This window comes from Bidens hawaiensis, unplaced genomic scaffold, assembly GCF_021521415.1.
Source record: "Bidens hawaiensis isolate Kalapana, Puna unplaced genomic scaffold, B.hawaiensis_p1.1 tig00005959_1, whole genome shotgun sequence".
NCBI lineage: Eukaryota > Viridiplantae > Streptophyta > Magnoliopsida > Asterales > Asteraceae > Bidens > Bidens hawaiensis.
Window position 1 is genome coordinate 196,944 of NW_027491394.1, and position 23,913 is coordinate 220,856.

Sequence of the window (23,913 nt, forward strand, 5' to 3'; positions counted from 1 at the left end):
CTCTTGTTAAAACAATAGCAGCAACATCTTTTGCAAACAATTTTATTAGAACAAATGATTCAAAGTAACAAATCACACCACGATTAAAGTATAAAAATTTCTCTAAAATTAAAGTACAAACATTACACTACAACTAAAATACAAACAATACTATAAATCAAGTTCACTCCTTCCAATGACAATCATCATGGTTTTTTTCACTCAACTAAAATAGAAACAATTATAACTAAAAAAAGACACAATAGATCGCAAAATATAACAAAATGCCGAACAAAATATAGCTCAATGCTGAGTAATATAACACAATATCAAGAAAAAAAACACAATGCCAAAGAAAGAAAAGACACAATCAATAGCGAAAATAAATACAAAACACAATGATAAACAAAAAGACACAATGATATTTTTCACTCAACATTGTTTTTTTTAGAACGAGAAAGGCGGTGGAAACATTTTTGTGTTTTTACTTTTTTCGTTTTTTTATTAAATTATGAGTTATGGTTTTTTTTTTTTGAGAAAATTCCCAAAATAAGCATTTATGAAAACAAATTTCTAACTTTAAGTCCTATTTGCAAATAATTTCAGAAACAGGTAGTATAAACTAGTCGTGACGAGTATGTCACACCCCAACCTAAGGCGGAAATGCCGGGACGCTATCCGATTGCTCACAGCTCGAAAATACTATCAAAATATAAACGTGACAATATCTAATTAATTATTTTAATTCAAATATACACACACGTTTACAAACGTTACAAAACAATTCAAATAAATGATTATAAACATGATTTAACGATCGTCTTCATTTTAACCTATGGTCTTGACTAAATATCCATATTTCAATTCAAGCAACCTGCATATGCGTAGAAAATAGAGTTTTGTCAACAAGACATGTTAGAGTGAGATGATCACCAATTTTAACACAACAAATAATATATATATATATATATTTATATATATATATATATATGTATGTATATAGGGTAAGGTTAAATGAAAACCTATTTGAGTTGTGAAAATTCCTGAAAACCCTATGTAACATCGGTTTTTTTTTTGTTACATGTAATATATGTTGTAACATTTAATACAAAACATCGAAACATAAAAAAAAATGTTTTGCTATTTTTTAACATTTTTTTACTAATTTTTATATATGTTTTCAGGAGAGGAAAAAGTTATATTTATATTTACATTTTTTATTCACTTTAATTGTGGACCACAAGATTTAAACATTAATTAAAAACATGTGATTAAGAATGGGTTTCTAAAGTTTTCACAACTCAAGTGGGTTTTCATTTTATACTTAGCCTATATACATATATATATATATATATATATATGATAGATAATTGATAAGTGATAAATGCGCAAACCAAACATGTGATAGTAATCAATCAAATCATAACAAAACATATATATAACCAAATCGTGCTAGTCTGCCAATGAATCATTGCCAAGCGAATCGGGCATTGACTACAATGACTAAAATTGTTGTTTTACCTTCGCCAAGCGAATCGGGCTCCGGTTACTAAGACGTTCATATGATCATACTAATGAGAATCCAAGACTTGATAGAATACAAACACACTTAAACAAATAGCATTTAATTGATACAATACACAATGATCATGTTTGCGATTGTTTGAGATATATATATATATATATATATATATATATGATAGAAAATATGAATAAGTACGCATATGTCCCCAAAACGTTTGAAAACAATATAGAAAAAGAGGAATGATCAAACTCACCTGATCAAATAAGCCAAACGGGAATGAATATGTCAAGAAAGTGGAAATCACACTCTTCGAGAATTATCGACAAGAATCCTAATTAAATAATATAATATTATGAATGAATTGTAAATGATGTAACACATATGGTGAATTTAGGAGTTCGATGCGGATTGAGTTACAATTATTATCGGTACATTATGGATTGAACGATTACTCTCAAAGGATTATTGTTATCATTTAATTATAAAAATCATTGTTTATTGTATAATCGAACTTACAAACAATTAGTTTGAATAAATGATAAACACTTAATTATATAATTATCATAAAATTTATATTTTGGAAATCTTAATGAATTTGATGGTAAAAATATAATTAACATTTTTAATACGTTTAGTACATTTATTATAGTTTTGTTTTAAAAATAATACATATATATATATATATATATATATATATATATATATATTTAAAATATATATCTAATAAATATGAGCAAATTTATAAAGACATTTTAACAACGATAAGCCTCCATATTAGTGTCGGTTTTTAATAAAATAATAATGATTCATTATTAATAAGATATATATATATATATACACATGAAAACTTGTAACGAAACTAGTTGACACAAAACATTTAACTTTATGATGTCGGTTTGAATAAACTATTGTTTATTTAATATTTAATATTAATTATAATATATTTTATAACATTAAAATGATAAAGAAATAAAAATAACAACAAAAAAACAGATGGCTGGACTCGAGCCCGCGCCTAATGGCCGGCTCAGGAATGAACACACACACACACCAGCCGTCTATGCTGGTGTGTCAGTTAGTTAAAGCTTGTAAACGGTTTAATATATACAGAAACAAATCAAAACCTAATTCAATCAGAAACCCTAGTTATGAAATCGATAAATCCGTTGAATGTTAATTAAATCAATATTAGGGCTTTTGTTCAATGATGTTGGACGAGCAAAATGCATCTTCCAATTACCTGGAAAGACGATGGGAGCAGGGAGAATGACCACCCCAGTTGCCGGCGGTAAGAATAGTATCGAACAGAGGCTACGACCAAGGTTAATGAAATTAGGGTTAGGGTTTTGAATGTCGAGTTATATAGGAGACGCAGACACGAGAAATTGCGTTATAATCAACCCTAGATTATATAATTGATCCTAGATTATGATGGTTTATACAATATATCAATATACATTTGATTTGATCTTATTTCTAAATTAAATGAGTTGTTTAGGCCGATAATGATACGGGAAATCACAAACTTGATTAAATTCCTAGTTTAGATCGTTAATTATGGCTCAAGTAATCTAAACGGGTAATGGTTACGGGTTACGGATGTGACATCTGACCCGATCCGACCCGACCCAGGTACCCGTTTCTCTGACCCGATCTCTTTCTTTTATGATTTAGTATTTATTTATACTTATACTTTATTTTTAATAATAATATATATATTTTCCTTCCCGCCTCTTTCTCTCTCTTTCTTTCCGCCGTCCCGTCCCTCTCCTCTCTTTCCGCCTTCTTTTCCCTCTTGTCGCCGTCCCGCCCTTACGCCTTGATTCCCTCTTTTTCTTCTAACTCTTTGCTTGTCCTTTGTTCCTTCCCGCCTAAGGTTGTCTGCGCAGCTCCACGCGCCAGACTCCCTTACAAGGAATCCTGCGTGAAGACCACCTGTTTCAGCGATACGCGAGACGAACTCTTCTCGCAGCGCGTTAAGAATTGTAATTCTTCTCGCAGTGCGCGAAGGACGGAAGTTCTTCCCGCGACGCGCTAAGGATTTGTAGTTCTTCTCGCAGCGCGCTAAGAATCGTAATTCATCCCTCGACGCGCGAAGAATTATAGTTCTTCCCGCGGCGCGCTAGGAATTATAGTTCTTCCCGCGGCGCGCTAGGAATTTTAGTTCCTCCCGCGGCGCGCTAAGAAATGTGATTCTTCCCGCGGCGCGCTTAGAAATGTAGTTCTTTCCGCGACGCGTTAAGGATAGTTCTGTCAGCCTTCGCGCTCGCGCACTCAGCCTTCTCGCGCTTGACCCTTTAGTCTAGTCTTCTGTTTTATCCAGCCTGTATGCTTTTGTGTTGTCTTATCTTCTGAGCTGTTGACCTAACCTATCTAATGTCTGAATAGTTACTTTCGGCGCAGCATGCGTACCAACCCCATTGGTTGGTAGAAAAAGTGACTGACATTATCTTTTGAGATCTGCTTTTCCATGCTTTATCCAGTACCTTTATCTGATCCGCCCATGCTTTTTACTGTTCCCTGGCAGCTTTCCCTTTTGCTTTTCCTCTTTTCCTGCTGCCATATCTTTTGATATCTTGCTTTTGGAATCTTTTACTGTTGATATCTTTTCTTTACTTTTGGAGATCTTTTCTAGGGTTTATGTCCCCTTGGGTTTGCCTATAAATAATAGTAGTATTTTCTTAACACTTCACACACAACACTTATTATCTCTTCCTCCCTTTTTGCTCTCTGCCGTTGTCCTCCTGCCGCCTCCCTCTCTGCCTCCGACTTCCTCCTTGTTCTTCCTGCTTTTCCGGTAATATATATTATATATAATAGTTTACTTATTAATTATGCTAACTTATAATCAAGACTTAAAACCAATCGTTAAAACAATAATCTTTAATTATAGGTTAACTTTGCTTGTTTAAGAGTTGATTCTTGCATATCTATCATCGCATCTTTATCAAGTGAGTAATCTCGTACCTAATCCCTTTTTATTTTTAATGTTTTGGGATGTTCATGTGTTCATACAAACTTAGAGTCTTAAACTTGTTTATGAACTTTAGTCGCGCAGTATCCCATGTGTTGAGGACGTTTACTTGGCTGTTTATTTGTATGTGTGTATCATTAACCGCTTTGTTCGGCCTATTCCGAAGTTTTCATGGATCCATTAGATGAACACGGGAGACCTATCGTTTACGGTTTTCTTTGTTTACACTTGCACAGATGTTTTCTCGTTTTTGTGCTCAATTGGGAGCACGGATTGAACTATGAACTATGAGCTATGATCTATTTAGGCTTGATCACAATCTGATTGCACCCTTGTTAAACACCAGACATACACGTGTTGCGCGCAGATTTATTGCTATCTATGTATTGTATTAAACTTGATTTCTCACCAACACGCAAGTGTTTGACGTTTATTTTAACACATGTTCAGGTTTGCAGTAGCCGTTTTGGAGCTTGTGGACACATAGGACGTTTTTACTTTTGGACCTAGATTAAAATGTATCAAGACAAGTTATTGCTGTTCGAATATTTTGATTTATAATATATTGATTTATGTTGATTTATATTATGTGTTTGCTTTGCGCGTGCGCGAATGAATGTATTTATTAAATATTGACACCCAATAGTGTCACGAGTAATGAAACAATATGTGGCGCCCCGATGTATAATCCGCCTTTGGTCGGGGTGTTACAGATTGGTATCAGAGCTCGTTGACTTTAGGATAGGTGGTTAGACGTAACGGCCTAGAATACCTAAGAGTCCCTTCTCGCGCATGAGAGAAATCTCATGTTTGCACGCTTATTGTTAATTACTCGTTATTTATGAATATGATCGCACTTGCGCAGTATATGATTTTATGTTTTATTTCGCGATATTTCGATTTTTGCTGAATTTCGATTTTTATTGATTTTACTTACATATTCGTTTGTTGGATTTGAAAGTCCGAAAAGTCATGGTGATGCATGAATAGCTGATTTTCAATTTCCATTTACGATTATGTTCTGAGGTTGGAGACTTGAAAAGTCATGGTGATACATGAATTGTCAACCTCCAATACTCATTTTCTTGTATATTTTATATTGAAGATTGAAAAGTCATGGTGATACATGAATCGTCAATCTCCAATACTCGTTTGCTCGTATATTTTAAATTGGGAATTCGGAAAGTCATGGTGATACATGAATTGTCGATTCTTGATTCGAATTTGTTACCTTTATTAAGTCTGCATTTAGGGTCATTTATTTTACTTTAACTTTTGACAGTAACTGACTCCGCGAAACCAAGCTTTGTGAGATTAAAACTTTGCGCTAAAACCAAGATATTAACTAAAATTAAAATTTTTATAGAATGCCTCCGCTATCTCGCCGATTTCAGAGAAGAGAAGCCTCGCGCATGCGTAGACAGCAACGTTCCCAGGAAATGGCCGCCGCGATAGCCCAAGCCTTGAGCCAAAACAATACCTCGAGTTATAACATTAAGTCCTTTAACGCGGGTAACCCTCCAAAGTTCACAGGTCTTGGAGGAGCCACCGTGATGCTCCAGTGGCTTGAGAAAATAGAAAACACTTTCCTTCATACCCAATGCCCCTCAGACAGACGAACCCTGTATGCTTCCAGTGTCCTGGAATCCAGAGCGCTTACATGGTGGAATGGAGTAGCTCATGCGCGTGGCGCAGAAGCTGCTTCCAGCATGCTCTGGGAGGAATTTAAGGAAATTCTTACGCGAGAATTCTGCCCTCCCAACGAAGTTAAGCGCCTGGAGGAGGAATTTTGGAATCTTAAGCAGTACAGCGGTGAAGCGCGCGAGTACGCGACGCGCTTCCATGAACTAAGCCTGCTTGTCCCTCACCTTGTTACCCCTTCCCGCCGAGCCATAGAGAAATTCCTTGGGGGTCTCCCCATGGAAATTCAAGATTCTGTATGGGCCAGAAACCCAGTAACCCTCTCTGACGCCATCGAGTTGGCCGCTGTGCTCAGCGACAACCATGTCAGAGCAGGAACCCTGTTCCTGCGGGGAGCTGAGAAAACCAAACCCACCAAGACTGCCCCTGAACCAACGGAAACCAAACCAGAACCCTCAAACCGTAACAACCTCAAGCGCAGGCGCAAAGCCTATGCGCTTACCAACCCGCCCATTACCCAACAACCCATTTATCAACCTCCAGTTTACACGCCTAACCCACTATCAGCCTACCCAACTCCCCCTATAGTCCACAACTATGCCTTAACCAATCCCGCACTCCCTGCCCCGCCTCCTAAGAAACCTTACACAGGAAATCAACCCTTTTGCCCAACCTGTAGACTTCACCACCCAACCCAAACCCCGTGTCGACAATGTAACCGGTGTGGCCGCGTTGGTCACTCTGCCGAATACTGTAGAGTCCCTCTCGCCAACCCAATTGCGCCAACACCACCAGTCTACCCGCAGAACCCACAACCAACCTACCAAAACCCACGACCCAGGTCGTGCTATAACTGCGGTGATCCCAGTCATTTCCGGAACGCGTGCCCGAGACTACAAGTTCAGATTACGCAAGCGAATCCGGTGAACCAGATCTCGAACCAAGTGACGCGTGGACGAGCTTTTAACATAACCGCGCACCAAGCGCAAGCGAATAATGACGTAGTTAATGGTACATTTTTGCTTAACGGATTTTATGCTTCTATACTTTTTGATACTGGCGCCGATCGAAGTTTTATCTCTCGCGCCTTCGAGCAGAAGCTTGCGCGACCGCGCAACGATTTAAAAGAAAATTTTTCAGTTGAATTGGCTAATGGTGAAACTGTTTTAATAAACTCAGTGATTAAAGATTGTACGCTTAACCTTAACGAAAACGATTTTCTGATCGACCTCATCCCCATGCCTCTTGGAAGCTTTGATGTTATCATTGGTATGGACTGGCTCTCGAAGAATCGCGCCGAAGTTATTTGCGCCAAGAAATTGATTCGCATACCTCGAGAAAATGGTGATCTTCATATTTACGGCGAAAAACCCTCCAGTGGTCTTAAACTTATGTCTTGCGCCGAAGCCCAAAGACTCATGCGGAAGAAGTGTGTTGCATTCTTAGCCCATGTGGTTAAACCTGCTGAAGAGAAGAAGCTTCGCGATATCCCTGTTGTGCGTGATTTCCCTGAAGTTTTTCCTGATGATCTTCCTGGTATCCCTCCCGCTCGTGAAGTCGAGTTCCGTATTGATCTTGTCCCTGGTGCTTCCCCCGTGGCTAAATCTCCTTACCGTCTTGCGCCCGCTGAGATGCAAGAATTGGCAAGCCAACTTCAAGAGTTGACCGCTAAAGGATTCATTCGCCCTAGCTCTTCGCCCTGGGGTGCTCCGGTGTTGTTCGTTAAAAAGAAAGATGGATCGTTTCGCATGTGTATTGATTACCGCGAGTTGAACAAACTCACCATTAAAAACCGGTATCCCTTACCGCGTATTGACGACCTCTTTGATCAACTCCAAGGTGCCTCTTGTTTCTCGAAGATTGATCTCCGCTCTGGCTATCACCAGTTGCGCATCCGCGATGAAGATGTTCCGAAGACTGCTTTTCGAACTCGTTATGGCCATTTTGAATTCTTGGTCATGTCCTTCGGTCTAACCAACGCACCCGCCGTTTTCATGGATCTAATGAATCGGGTGTGTAGGCCTTTCTTGGATAAATTCGTGATTGTGTTTATCGATGATGTTCTGGTGTATTCTAAGACCAAGGCCGAGCACGAGCAACATCTTCGGTTGGTGTTGCAAAAGCTTAGAGCTGAGCAACTCTATGCTAAGCTTTCCAAGTGTGAATTCTGGTCTGATGAAGTACAGTTTCTTGGTCATGTTGTTAACAAGATGGGTATTCATGTCGACCCATCCAAGATTGAAGCAATCAAGAACTGGATTACGCCATCCTCTCCTTCTGAGATCCGTTCCTTTCTGGGCTTAGCTGGTTACTACCGGCGATTTATTTCGAACTTCTCGAAGATCGCTTTGCCTTTAACAGCTCTAACGCACAAAGGTAAACCGTATATTTGGGGCTCGAAGCAAGAAGAAGCCTTTCTAACGCTCAAGCGTTTGTTGTGTGAAGCTCCTGTTCTTGCGCTACCTGAGGGTAATGATGATTTTGTCGTGTACTGCGATGCCTCCAACCAAGGTCTCGGTTGTGTTCTTATGCAACGAGGCAAGGTTATCGCTTATGCATCGAGGCAACTTAGGGTTCATGAAAAGAATTATACAACTCACGATCTCGAACTTGGTGCAGTTGTTTTTGCCTTGAAGATCTGGAGACACTACCTTTATGGTACTAAGTGTATCCTCTACACTGACCATAAAAGCCTTCAGCATATCTTTGATCAAAAGGAACTTAACATGAGGCAACGCCGATGGAACGAACTCATCAGCGATTACGATTGTGAGATCCGGTATCATCCTGGTAAGGCTAATGTGGTAGCCGATGCGCTCAGCCGAAAACCCTGCCAGCTTAACTATATTTTGCCGCGCACGCAGCTTCACTTTGCGCCGATTCAGAGCAATCTTGAATCACGCATTCGCGACGCGCAGCGCGCATCCATCAGTAATGGTAACCTTCGCGCCGAGTTAGCGTGTGGCGCGGAAGCGCATTTTGTCCCTAATCTGAGTGGAATTCTCTGCTATCTCAATCGCATCTGGATTCCCTTTGATGAGAATCTTCGCGCTGATATCCTGAGTGAAGCGCACAAATCTCGATATTCCGTTCATCCCGGCGCTGATAAGATGTACAAGGATTTGCGCATAACTTATTGGTGGCCCGGTATGAAAAAGGATATTGCTGTGTTCGTAGCTAAATGCCTGACTTGTTCTAAAGTAAAAGCTGAACACCAACGCCCATCTGGTTTGCTCGAACAACCAGAAATTCCTACGTGGAAATGGGAATGTGTAGCGATGGACTTTATTACCAAGTTACCTTTGACAGCAAGCAAACATGATAGCATTTGGGTAATAGTGGATCGATTGACTAAGTCTGCTCACTTTCTGCCCATTCGTGAAAACTACCGTGTTGAGCATCTCGCGCAGCTTTATGTCAAGGAAATTGTCTGCCGCCATGGTACTCCTTTGAGCATCATATCCGATCGCGATGGCCGTTTTATATCTCGCTTTTGGAAATCTCTCCAATCTGCGCTAGGAACTCGCTTGGACATGAGTACGGCGTATCATCCTCAGACTGACGGTCAGTCTGAGCGAACTATTCAAACTCTTGAGGATATGCTCCGATCTTGTGTTCTTGATTTTGGAGGTAATTGGGATTCGCACCTGCCTTTGATCGAGTTCTCTTATAATAACAGCTATCATTCCAGTATCGGTATGGCCCCATTTGAAGCACTTTACGGTCGTAAGTGCCGCTCCCCGATCTGTTGGAGCGAAGTGGGTGAAACTCAAATCACAGGACCCGAACTTGTTCAAGAGACAACCGATAAAATCGCCAAGATCCGTGATCATCTGCTGACTGCCAGAAGCCGACAGAAGAGTTACGCAGATCGTAGGCGGAAGCCTCTCGAATTTCAAGTTGGTGATCTTGTTCTCCTCAAAGTGTCGCCCTGGAAGGGTGTTGTCCGCTTTGGGAAGAAAGGTAAGCTTGCTCCTCGTTATGTTGGTCCATTCAAGATTCTCGCGCGTGTGGGAAAAGTTGCCTACAGACTTGACCTGCCGCCCGCGCTCAGTAATGTGCATCCAACGTTCCATGTATCCAATCTCAAGAAGTGTTTAACTGACGAGAACCTTCACATTCCACTTGATGAAGTTCAAGTTGATGAATCTATGCATTTCGTTGAGAAGCCTGTTGAGATTATGGATCGCGAGGTAAAGCAAACCAAGCGCAGTCGTATCCCTATCGTGAAAGTTCGCTGGGAGTCCAAGCGCGGAGCCGAGTTTACATGGGAAAGGGAAGATCAAATGAAGATCAAGTACCCGCACCTGTTCTCTGCGCAACCTACTTCGAGATAAATTTCGGGACGAAATTTCTTAAAGTAGGGGAGACTGTGACATCTGACCCGATCCGACCCGACCCAGGTACCCGTTTCTCTGACCCGATCTCTTTCTTTTATGATTTAGTATTTATTTATACTTATACTTTATTTTTAATAATAATATATATATTTTTCTTCCCGCCTCTTTCTCTCTCTTTCTTTCCGCCGTCCCGTCCCTCTCCTCTCTTTCCGCCTTCTTTTCCCTCTTGTCGCCGTCCCGCCCTTACGCCTTGATTCCCTCTTTTTCTTCTAACTCTTTGCTTGTCCTTTGTTCCTTCCCGCCTAAGGTTGTCTGCGCAGCTCCACGCGCCAGACTCCCTTACAAGGAATCCTGCGTGAAGACCACCTGTTTCAGCGATACGCGAGACGAACTCTTCTCGCAGCGCGTTAAGAATTGTAATTCTTCTCGCAGTGCGCGAAGGACGGAAGTTCTTCCCGCGACGCGCTAAGGATTTGTAGTTCTTCTCGCAGCGCGCTAAGAATCGTAATTCATCCCTCGACGCGCGAAGAATTATAGTTCTTCCCGCGGCGCGCTAGGAATTATAGTTCTTCCCGCGGCGCGCTAGGAATTTTAGTTCCTCCCGCGGCGCGCTAAGAAATGTGATTCTTCCCGCGGCGCGCTTAGAAATGTAGTTCTTTCCGCGACGCGTTAAGGATAGTTCTGTCAGCCTTCGCGCTCGCGCACTCAGCCTTCTCGCGCTTGACCCTTTAGTCTAGTCTTCTGTTTTATCCAGCCTGTATGCTTTTGTGTTGTCTTATCTTCTGAGCTGTTGACCTAACCTATCTAATGTCTGAATAGTTACTTTCGGCGCAGCATGCGTACCAACCCCATTGGTTGGTAGAAAAAGTGACTGACATTATCTTTTGAGATCTGCTTTTCCATGCTTTATCCAGTACCTTTATCTGATCCGCCCATGCTTTTTACTGTTCCCTGGCAGCTTTCCCTTTTGCTTTTCCTCTTTTCCTGCTGCCATATCTTTTGATATCTTGCTTTTGGAATCTTTTACTGTTGATATCTTTTCTTTACTTTTGGAGATCTTTTCTAGGGTTTATGTCCCCTTGGGTTTGCCTATAAATAATAGTAGTATTTTCTTAACACTTCACACACAACACTTATTATCTCTTCCTCCCTTTTTGCTCTCTGCCGTTGTCCTCCTGCCGCCTCCCTCTCTGCCTCCGTCTTCCTCCTTGTTCTTCCTGCTTTTCCGGTAATATATATTATATATAATAGTTTACTTATTAATTATGCTAACTTATAATCAAGACTTAAAACCAATCGTTAAAACAATAATCTTTAATTATAGGTTAACTTTGCTTGTTTAAGAGTTGATTCTTGCATATCTATCATCGCATCTTTATCAAGTGAGTAATCTCGTACCTAATCCCTTTTTATTTTTAATGTTTTGGGATGTTCATGTGTTCATACAAACTTAGAGTCTTAAACTTGTTTATGAACTTTAGTCGCGCAGTATCCCATGTGTTGAGGACGTTTACTTGGCTGTTTATTTGTATGTGTGTATCATTAACCGCTTTGTTCGGCCTATTCCGAAGTTTTCATGGATCCATTAGATGAACACGGGAGACCTATCGTTTACGGTTTTCTTTGTTTACACTTGCACAGATGTTTTCTCGTTTTTGTGCTCAATTGGGAGCACGGATTGAACTATGAACTATGAGCTATGATCTATTTAGGCTTGATCACAATCTGATTGCACCCTTGTTAAACACCAGACATACACGTGTTGCGCGCAGATTTATTGCTATCTATGTATTGTATTAAACTTGATTTCTCACCAACACGCAAGTGTTTGACGTTTATTTTAACACATGTTCAGGTTTGCAGTAGCCGTTTTGGAGCTTGTGGACACATAGGACGTTTTTACTTTTGGACCTAGATTAAAATGTATCAAGACAAGTTATTGCTGTTCGAATATTTTGATTTATAATATATTGATTTATGTTGATTTATATTATGTGTTTGCTTTGCGCGTGCGCGAATGAATGTATTTATTAAATATTGACACCCAATAGTGTCACGAGTAATGAAACAATATGTGGCGCCCCGATGTATAATCCGCCTTTGGTCGGGGTGTTACAACGGATATGGGTCACGGGTCAGGATCCAAGGATTATAAACATAATATGCAGAATTTACAAATTAGTCCCTAGGGATTTGAGGTGGAAACCATAAAGGATAAAAGTTAGTTTTTTGGGTTAAAAACGAATATTTTCTAAAGTTAAACATATATTAAATAAATATACAAACAATTATAAATTTTATAATAATGTCTCGATAAACGTGCTTACTTTTCGTTGTTAAAATTTCCCGAACATAAAACGGGTCGGGTAGTAGGTGTAAATTAAGGCGTGGAGAAACCGAGTTGTCACAGAGTAGTTAGTAGAACCAACTAAAACTTGTCGCGTGTCTTTAAACTAACTGTAACGAGCATGTTCACTAATCATTTACTCGTCACGACTAAATAAGTTTCATGCCTCGTAATCAACACCCACAAGTAATTCATAAGTCATTTAGTCGCGACGACTAGTTTACCCGGTTTACATTCCCTACATGAGTAGTTTATTAGTAGTTAATTCATCGCGACTAGTTTAACCTCATAATCTACTCGTCGCGACTAAAGGACTTATAAATTACTCGTGAGCGTTGATTACGAGGCATGAAACTTATTTAGTCGTGACGAGTTAATGATTAGTGAACGTGCTCGTAATGGTTAGTTTAAGAACACGTGGCAAGTTCTAATTGGTTTCTACAAACCACTCGTCACGACTAGTTTATAATACCTATTTCTGGAATTTTTTGTAAATGGTACCTAAAACTAGAAATTTGTTTTTATAAATGCTTATTTTGGGAATTTTCTCTCTTTTTTTTTAATTATTTTGTTAAATTTTTTTAAGGATTTTTTGTGTAGCTATAAATCCTTCTAATCCTTCTTATTTTTGTCTCCTTTGTAGAATAACTTGACCATAAGTTACTATTTAGAGTTTTATTTGTGTATTTTTATGTTATATTGTGCCTTTTTAGCTAGTATATTTAACGTGGAAACATAGAGGGCAACTTAGTTGCTTTGTCTTGAAGAGGGTGGGACATCGAAGCACAGGACAAGATGTTATGATATTAAAACCTCACTTAACGTTGCCAATAGTCATAGATTGACCATGCTATTTGTTTTTCTTTCTTACTTTCAAAACAGTTAAATCGTACGTTGATTCTTAATTTGTTATGTTCGTATGTTGTTTTTTCAGTTAAATTGTGAATAATACGATTTAGCCCATTCCTTTTTCACCCAATTAAATCTATAATAAATCATAATTATGTCCCTCCCTTTTACTTCAATTATCCAAACCAAGATGTGGTCAAAGGTAATAATAGATGAATGTTCACACATTGCATAAATGGCATGGACCATCTTAGATCAATCATGCTCCTAAGAGACTAAAGTATGAAGGTCACCTAACATTACACACCAATTATGATATTTCATGTGCATATTCAAAATTGTAACAAAATCATTGACTTAATATCTCAATTATTGTTACTTTTTACTCCTATTAACATTTAATTTTTCTGTCAATTAAGTATTCTAAAAAATTAAAAATAAACTAGTAAACCTAATTGAGTGTTCTATATTATCTACCATGTTAATGTTTCCTTTAAAACATTTTCAATTACCATTTAACAAAATAATAAATGATGATAACCTTTTAAAAAAATGAACTAAATTAAAAAATATATATATTTACCGATTCTAATGTATCATGATAAATGCAAATGTATGATTATTTATTTGGTTGTCTTAGTCTCTTGGCTCTTTATTCAATTTACTGGTTGTGTGGTAGTCTCTTATGATTTCATTTATGGGAGGTATATTGTATTTGTTTTATTGAAAATACACATCTTAATAGTTTATGAAGCATTTTTCTGATTAAGTTTAAGAGACAAATATTATGTCTTAATGAATCATGTCTCTTACAGATTTAACCTAAGATTGTCAAATAACCCCTGTTTTGTATACAATGTCTGTTTAAATAAGTATCTTACTTGTCTATCTTCACATTATAACAAAAATATAACATTGGTGTAAATTTATGTAGAAAGTCTGTTTTGAATTTGTATAAAGATCTTTTATGATATACAATAGGAAAAAATTAAACAAAAATTAAAACAAGTATCAAATCACAAGTGCCACGTGTGTCCATGGTATCCATAAAACATCTATAATATATATAAATGAAACTTTTAAAATCCTACATGTCGTGATGTAGTCGCTCCCTTCTTTTATGGAAGCCATCAGATTATTTGATTTTTAAATGGACGTCTCTCATTGATTTAACTCAAATTCATGGGTATGGGTCTTACCAAAACCAGATAGCTCTTAAACGGGTTATAACATCTCATTAAATTAAAAATTAATCTTACCAATTATTTGATATAAAAATTCTATAAAATAGGGATATACTAAAATTTAATATCCAATTTAAAAAGAAAAATATATTATTTATAATTAATAAACAATTTTATAGTAAAAAAACATGAGCGGGTCATAGGTCACCAAATCCATATAGCTTTTAAACGGGTTATAACATATCATTTATTTATGAAACCCTTTTATCATCAAACCCTAAGTATATTATTAACTTTATTATAATAAAGAAAATTAAAATCCAAAAAATAAATATTTAAAAACAAAAAAATGTAAAACAACCATTCTCTCAAGCCATGATATACTAAAAATTAATATCTTATTTTATTTTAAAAAAATATTATTTATAATTAAGAAACAATTTTATAATAAAGAAAATAAATGAGTAATGGGTATCACCAAACCCAGATAGCTTTTAAACCGGATTATAACATGTCATTTATTTGTGAAACCATTTTATCATCAAACCTCAAGTATATTAGTTATTAACTTTCTTATAATAAATAAAATTAAAATCCAAATATATATATATAAATATTAAAAACGAATAATGTAAAATAACCCCCGTAACATGGAGATAAAATCTAGTGTACAATAATATGGTCACATACTCACATGGCATGGAGACATGATGAAATTATCTTAAAAGTCAACAAGTGCCTTTTGGTTTTGTTGTACAAGTCTAACTTAGGCTGAGGGGTGTGGAGCGCTAGGAAGGGCGCAAGAGGCCGGACGCTCGCGCCCCGGGGCGCGAGCACCACACCACCGAGGCGCGATAGGGGCGCGAGAGGGGCGTGAGAGCGGAAAACGAGGCAGGCGCCAGGGTGCTAGCGGCTGAGAATGGCGCAAGAGTTTTCTTGGAAAGCGTGAATAGCCGTTGGGGGGTGTTTTATTTAAAAAAAAAAACGTTTTTTTTTTCCTATATATAATAACAAACCCATATCAAACCCATTTCAACACCCATATCAAACCTATTTCCAACTCGATTTTGTTTCTCTGTATTAAACATATATCAAACCCAAACCAATATCACATACCACACCCAAAACCCGAAATCACCCCATCTTCCAAACCTTTTTTTAAAAACATGGCTGGAAATTGGTACCCAAACCTAGAATCAGATTACAGTTACGACGATTTATGGTCGGCACCGGACCAACCGATGTTTTATTCGGGGTCGCAACAACCATCCGGCTTTCAACCATCCAACATACAACCGTCTCCTAACTTTGTAGTTCCGGAGACACAAGAACCAGAACCAGAAGGTGAAGCTGCGGGACAAAGAAGACGCGTCCACCGGAAAAAACAAGTTGCAACGGACGGGTCGGGTTCGGCTTCGACCGGAAGGGCGAAACGGAAAATCACTCCGTGGTCATCGGATGAGAAGGAAGCCCTGTGTCGGGCTTGGATAGTCACTTCTGAGGATCGGCGTTGCGGTAATTGTTTTAACGTTTTTAAAAATGATTTTTAATAAAAAAGTTACCAAAAAAAGTTAAATGACTTACAAATTTATTTATGCATTTTGCAGCGGACTACCAAAAGAGCAAGGTCTTTTGGACAAAGGTTAGGGAGACGTTCTATTCGCTCGTTGGGAGTACAGAGCGGACCGCCGATATGATTTCGGGTCGGTGGACCGAAATCAGAAAATTTGTCGGCTTGTTTACTAATCTGTTCAACAGGAACGCCGGTCGTATGAGACCAAGTGGCAGTGACGATTTGGCGGTTTATAATTTCACTGTCGAAGAGTGGAGGCAGGAGTGCCTGCGGAGGTATGGGACGGTGAAGACGTGGGACGATGTAAAGGTGTGGGAGAGGTTGAGAAGGTGTTCTAAGTGGGTTGAGCTGGTGGCGCCGGACGTTGATGCGGAAGTAGGGCCGAAACGGACTAAAACTAGTTCGTCTGGAGCGTACAGCACTTCCGCCGGGTCGGATTGCCGGGTTGGATTCGACCTAAACGTTGCGGGGGAGGAAACGTCTTCACCGCCGAGGAGGCGGCCATTGGGAAGGGACGCCAGGGGGAAAAAACCGGCTGAGGGGGAAGCCGTAAACATCAACGATCTTGTTGAATCCCTCAATAAATTCAACAAAACCATGGAGGTGGTCTCTATTGACAAAAAGGAAAAAAAAAAGAATGAGAGATTTGGACTTCCTTGCAAGAGACTTCAGCCACCTAAATCCGGTCGACCAAATGCTGATGGAAAAACAAAAGGAACGTATCCGGAAGAGGTTGATCGAAGAAGACGAAGCCGAATAATAAGAATAATGTTTTTCTTTAGTACTTTAATATTTTTTTATATATTAATGTGTTTTTTTAATTAATGTGTGTTTTTTTAAATAATTTCTTGTTTTTTTAATAATACGTTTTTTTAATACATTTATAAAAAAATAAAAAAATAAACCGCTCGCGCCCCCTCTCGCGCCCCTCCACACCATGGCCCGGGGCGCTATCACCACTACCAACACCCATCTTATCAAGTTTCTCTCTCTGCCACACGTCACAATATTATTGGCTGACGCCCCCACTCACGCCCCCTCTCGCGCCCCCCACACCCCTCAGCCTTATATCTAACATAACATAACATAACATCACATCACATCATAAACTTAACCCAAGGATAAAATTGAAAACTATAGTTTCAACTTTCAACCACCATATGAATAAATTCCCTATAAATATAATACTTCCAAAAATTTTAAAATCTTTATAGTTAAAAAATCATTTTACATGAATTATAAAAACACTAAATCTTATCTATATTACACAGAATCCAAAACTGTGTTGGTTTGCTTAATGGGTTATGAAATTGACACATCAAGATCATAACATCTTTCATCTTGTTTTTGTGCATCATATGGTTGTGCATTTTGGTGTTGTACTTGTACATGTTATCTAACATTTGGATGTTTCTTATTTTGGAGTGAGCATCTAAAGTTGTACCTTCAGATTTAAAACAATAATAACCATTTATATTGAGCTGCATACTTTTCAAACACCCACCCACAGCTGGTTCCCAACCATCATGATCATGATTCACATGACTTGTGTTTTATTTACTTGTTTGGGTAAAAAATCATTTCACATAACTTTCTTTTCAGCCACTTTAGAGTTCATGTGAAGCAAATTAAATAATTATAATATTAATATATTACACCAAATGAATATTATTGGTAAATTACATAAACAGTTAAACAAAATAAGGCTGTTTGTTTAGTTAAGAAGGTATTACAAAGCTGTTAATTTAGTTAAGAAACCTAGTTTGATACTAAGATAGTTGAGGGGTATCATATTAAATATCCCATAAATTATCATGCAATGTTCACAATAATTTGTTCCAACTTTCCTACAAACTCTAGAGTCAAATTTCTGCTTAATTGTGTGTAGCTAAACAATGCAGCCAGCCATGCTTCATCAACATAAATATTTGACCTAATTGAAGTGGTCCTATAAAATCAAATCATGTAAAGATAATATATTATTGTTATACAAATAACCAATTTTACACATCTAAGATATAAAAATGAATAATCCATTCATATTATATTATCACAAAACTCAACATCTTTTTTACTAGAGTCACCATTTAAAAATGTTTGATAAATCAGTCACTTGATTGTAAAACAAGTACCGGATACTACATAACACATGAAAATTTGCATGTCATTATGTGAGATTGTGAGTCCGCCACATTGTGGATCTTTAAGAAAAATATAAAATCTTGCAAACAAAGGTATCAATGTACAACTATCATTGCATTAGTTAAAAAAACAAAAAAGAAAGGTTTGATCAGTTTCCCAACATGTACAACTCCTTTTGCATAATGTACAAGTTATCTTTGCAGTATGTGTCCCAATACCACCCATTGGAGAAATGATTAAAACAAGGCTGAAAAGTGAAAACCCATCCTATAATACTACTAGCATTGTAAATTGTATACAGAGATATTCTTTATTTCATATACACACACAAAAACAAAAGGGATGAAGAGAATCTGCTGTTTCACTGCAAATTTGGTCCCAATTCTATCTGACAAAAGGAAACTCAAATAGGGAAGCCCAACAGAAACCCATCCTTAGCAAACTGTCCAATTTGTAGTATAAGTTTGCTTTCTCTTTGACCAGTACCAAAAGATAGAAAAAGTAAAACAAACAAAAATAAGTATGTATTATAAATATGCAAGAAAATCCATTCATAAAGTTTAGATTTTTTTTATTTTACAAGGGTTAAGTAATCAGTAAAATTCAATCATAAAACTTGGATCTTTGAGATTATTATACCAAGAAAATATAGAAACGGTAAAAAAGAAAATAGTGTTCTATATATTAAAGAAAATCAATTTATAAATATCATTTTTTTCATATATGTTTCAGTGTGCTTTTTCTTTAACCAGGAAGAAAAGATGAAGCAGTAAAAAGGGCTTCAAGAATTCAGTAAAATATAATCATAAAAATTGGACCTTGGAGATTATTTTACCAAGAAAACAGCAAAAGGTACAAGAAATGAAGAAAGTGAATTCCCACAATGGTTTTTTACTTTGAGTACGCCCTGCTTGCGGTGCGCACATATAATGTATATATGTGTGAACCCTTGGGTGGGAAAAAGTAAAATTGCACTAATTTTGACGTTATTTTACTAATCACGTGAAAATAACGTTAAAAGTGGCGGAAGGTTAATCAGGCATCATGTGGTGGCGTTGATAGCCGAAAGACAAGGGCACATGCACCAATCAGCCGGTGTCCCGATGATTGAGTGTTATGTGTCTTATGTCCAAGGCTTGATTCAAAACTACTATCGAGCCGGGGGTCTCACCGGAAGCAGCCTCTCTATCCCTATGGGATAGAGGTAAGGCTGTCTACATCTTATCTTCCTCAAACCCTACCATAGCATTGCTATTGGTGGGATATACTGAGTACGATGATGATGTTTTTTACTTTGAGTAAATGACCAAGTCAAAGTTTGACATCACAGGGAAAGGAGAAGATTCATCATGTATCATTCCAAAATAATTTGGGTGGGCCCCAATATATGTGCATTGCTACACGTTGAAATCTCACTTTCTCCTTAGGATTATTATAATCATAAATTATGGTTGTTTTACACTAATGTCAAACCATAAACCAAACAACCTTAAAGTAGAGAAAAAGCAATGAATATTGAACAGGAGTGCCCTTGGGGACAAAAACAGCCCCACAAACTCATAAGGTTCCCCATACATTTTATTTTATTTTGATATTCGTACACACTTTACTTTTGATCTTTATCTTCTCTATACATCTCTCCTCAATGATCAATTTGTTTTTTCTACTGTATTACTTTTATTATTATTGTTATATATTATCGAAAATGTAGAATCAACATTTTCAAGTCAAATACCGATCAAATAATCGCATTTGATGTATACCCTTTTCTTGATGATGTAAATTATGCAGATACATAAAACGAGCAAGTCAGGCCAAGTTGACCTTGGCTCGGGCTCGAATTGTTTACATACCGAGTTAGCTTGGCTCAACTCGTTTACAAATGAGCAAATTCCAAATGAAGTTTTTTCATGCAAGTTTTTTTAACAGCCATAAAGAATATTAAAAACCTAATCAAGAAGTTAAACCAAGTGGTCCTAAAAGTCAACAAATCAAGAATCAAAGTCATATCTTCAAGAACATAAAATCTTTTTATAAATTTTATAACTTCTTTTATAATAAGCAGGTATTTAAAGCATAATTTTTTAATAAATCAACAATCTTGAAAGTCTAATCATTCACAAAAATACTACAATGCCTCAATTCAAGAAACTCAAAAGTCAACAGACATGAAGCTTCCATTTTGTCAATATTGTTACACTATGCAAACATACACCATCATGTTTAGCATGTTAAACAAAATAAATAGAAAACAGCTAACCCTTTAATAGTCAGCACACAACTACACAAGAATCAAAGGGTAGCTTTGTGACATGTCCATTTATGATCCCACCCACCTCTAAATCATTGATTTATGATATTCAACAAGTGTCCCTAACATTAATACCTACAAACAACACTGCACACACACGGATTGATATATAATATATCAAAAGGTACCGAATTGACCGATAAAATGTTAGACAATTTAATTGAAGCAAATGTAGAATGTGTTTTTCCAACACATGGGTTTGTTGACTTTGACCAGAAACAGAGATATAGAATAAGGGTAGCAATGTAATTGCACCATAACAACATACTATAGCAAATGTAAACTAATTACCATACTTAAAAAGATAGCAGATTATCAATGGGCGCGCGGTTGACCGGAGTCAATCTCATTTGTTGTTCTTGGGTTCGGTTTTTCTTGAAATGGACCTCGGTTGATGATGTCACTGATGATGCATTCGCCCATGAGTTGTTAGAGTTGTCGCTGCTGAAATAGGCATCCACTACCCCACTTGGACTTCCGGGAACCGAGTATTTTCGTTTGCGCGTTTGGAAATAACCGGTTACATTATTGTTTGATACATCCATGATGAAATTAGAACATTTGTCCAAGTTTTCCTGTTAAGATATGCAATTTAATATATCTTAGCATCATTTCTTTAAAACAAATAAATTTTAAGAAAATGAACATGTTCGTGTCTGTTTGTTAATTTTCTAAAAGAACGGTTCATGAACATAAACATACACAAGTGATCAGTATTATTAGATCGCTAAAAAGTTAACTAATAAATATTAGGTTAATTAATAAAATTAAAAATCAATGATTTTAAATTGATTAGGGGTAATAAATAACTAAATTACCATCAATGTATGTTTAAAATTAATATTAGGCTTAACGATTTTGAAAATATGAAAAATCACATAACAAACACATGTGAATGGACGAAGTCACGAAACATGTATGTTCATGAAACATATATGAATGAACAAACATATAAACAAACAAACGTTCACGAGCATACATGAACGGATGAAACATGTGTTCATGTTCGTTTATTAAATGAACAAGCATAAACGAATTTCCCACCGAACAGTTCACTGAACATCCGATTCGTTTAAAGACCTACCAATAGATAATTAGATATAACCCTTAAAACAATGAAACAAAACCATAGAATGAGTTCAAATTTGATGCAAAAATAACATATTAATTTAATCGGATGCAACCCGTAAGCTAAATTTGTGTAAAATAAAGTGATTTTGGACTCGCTAGCTTAACAATCAAATACATTTTTAAAGCAAAGAACAAACCTCGGTAATATTAAGAAGATTCGTAAGCTGATTTCTATAATCCAATGCATTATCAGGCTCAATCTCTTTGCTAACAATGCACATTATAGCAGCAGCCATTACAGAAGGAAGAAACCCTAGAAACCTTGAATCTGCATTCATTATAACAAAGATCAGCCACATGATTCAACCTAAAACAAACATCATATAGGTGATCTGTAATCACATCATAAGCTTACCATTAATAACAGATAGAAGAATCCGCTCACACCGCCTCAAGAACTCATAATGCAGATGATGAGTCATCAAATTAAGCCTCCTCATGATGTAATCGAAGAATGCAATCGGGGTTACTGGATTCATCTTCCATTCAAGAAAAGATAACACCAAAAGCTCCATCTTCATTATGGTCTTTGACTCAAACACAAATTTTGTTCCTTCCATCTGAACAAAATAATAAAAAACCATCAGTTGCAGCACAAATTTGGCTTAATCATTTTCACACACACTTATTAAAATTAACATAAACACAACAATTGCACCACAAAATTAGCTTTGACATCTTCACAAACACTTAAAATGCATTAAAAGTTCAACAAACACCATCAAGTGCATTTCAAAATAAGCTTTGGCATTTTCACAAACACTTATTCAGTATAAAAAATTAACACATTTACCAAAAATTGCACTCTAAATTAGTTTAGGCATTTTCAAAAACACTTAAAATGCATTAAAATTTAACATAAACACCATCAATTTTACTACAAAATTAGCTTGTACATTTTCATAAAAACTTAGAATGCACTAAAAATTAACACAAACACCAACAAGTGCACTGCAAAATTAGCTTATGCATATTTCATAAGCACTAAAATGCACCAAAAATTAACACCAACACCACAAATGCACTACAAAATTAGCTTAAGCATTTTCACAAACACTTCAAAATGCACTAAAAGTTAACACCAACACCATCAATTGCACTTCAAAAATTAGCTTAATCTGCATCAAAATCAACAAAAAAAAAAAAACTTACTTGCAAATCCAACAAAAGAGGGGCTTGGATCTCTTCAACTTTAGAAGCTAAAGAAAGACATGCCACAGCCACCAACTGATTCATCCACGGCTTATCCTTCTGAAACGAGCTGCTCATCAAAAACCTATCAAAGTAATTAACAGCCAGCACGCTCGTCAACGCCACAAACCCATAATGCGCACCCACCCGATTCATCCAATCAACCGATACTTTTCTCAAACCACCCATTAAACCAACAACAGAATTATTATTAATATTATCATTTTTCTCTTTTGTCAAAAGAGAATCAAGCTCATCTTCTTCCCAATGAGTGGTAAAGTTTGAATCCTTATCGCCGTTCAAGATTTGATCTGACGGTCCAAAATCGAAATCTTGTTCGTCGCAAAATAGGGCATCAAAGATGGGTTGTTGTTGATGTGACGTCATCATCGTCTTCTAGAGAGAAGAGGATGAACAGGGGTTGATTCATTATCTTCAAGAACACAAGAAGAAATTGAACAGCATGTTTTGTGTGTTGTGTGTGAATAACAGAGAGAGAGAAAGTGAAAGCAAAGAAGAAGAAGAAGAAGAAGAAGAAGAAGAAGAAGTATGAATCAGGCTATCCACCCAACCCTTTATTTCTTTGGTTGCTGATAAATAAACAAGCAGTCAGTAGTCACACAGAGAGAGTGAGAATGAGAATGAGAATGAGAATGAGAATGAGAATAAGAATGGTTTTATACTATCATTTTCATTTTTATTTTTATTATTCAAGGAAAAGATGGG

General features: G+C 37.0%; 1 protein-coding gene across 1 annotated transcript; it reads right to left on the bottom strand.

The window, feature by feature from the left end:
* Positions 1-20,975: 20,975 nt before the first annotated feature.
* Positions 20,976-23,662, bottom strand: LOC143631201 (cyclin-D3-3-like). The gene is made up of 4 exons (XM_077100035.1): positions 23,149-23,662; positions 22,352-22,556; positions 22,134-22,264; positions 20,976-21,440 (listed from the first exon to the last, which is right to left on the bottom strand). The coding sequence occupies exons 1-4, from the start codon at positions 23,575-23,577 to the stop codon at positions 21,162-21,164; spliced, it is 1,044 nt and encodes a 347-aa protein (XP_076956150.1). The 5' UTR covers positions 23,578-23,662; the 3' UTR covers positions 20,976-21,161.
* Positions 23,663-23,913: the final 251 nt, after the last annotated feature.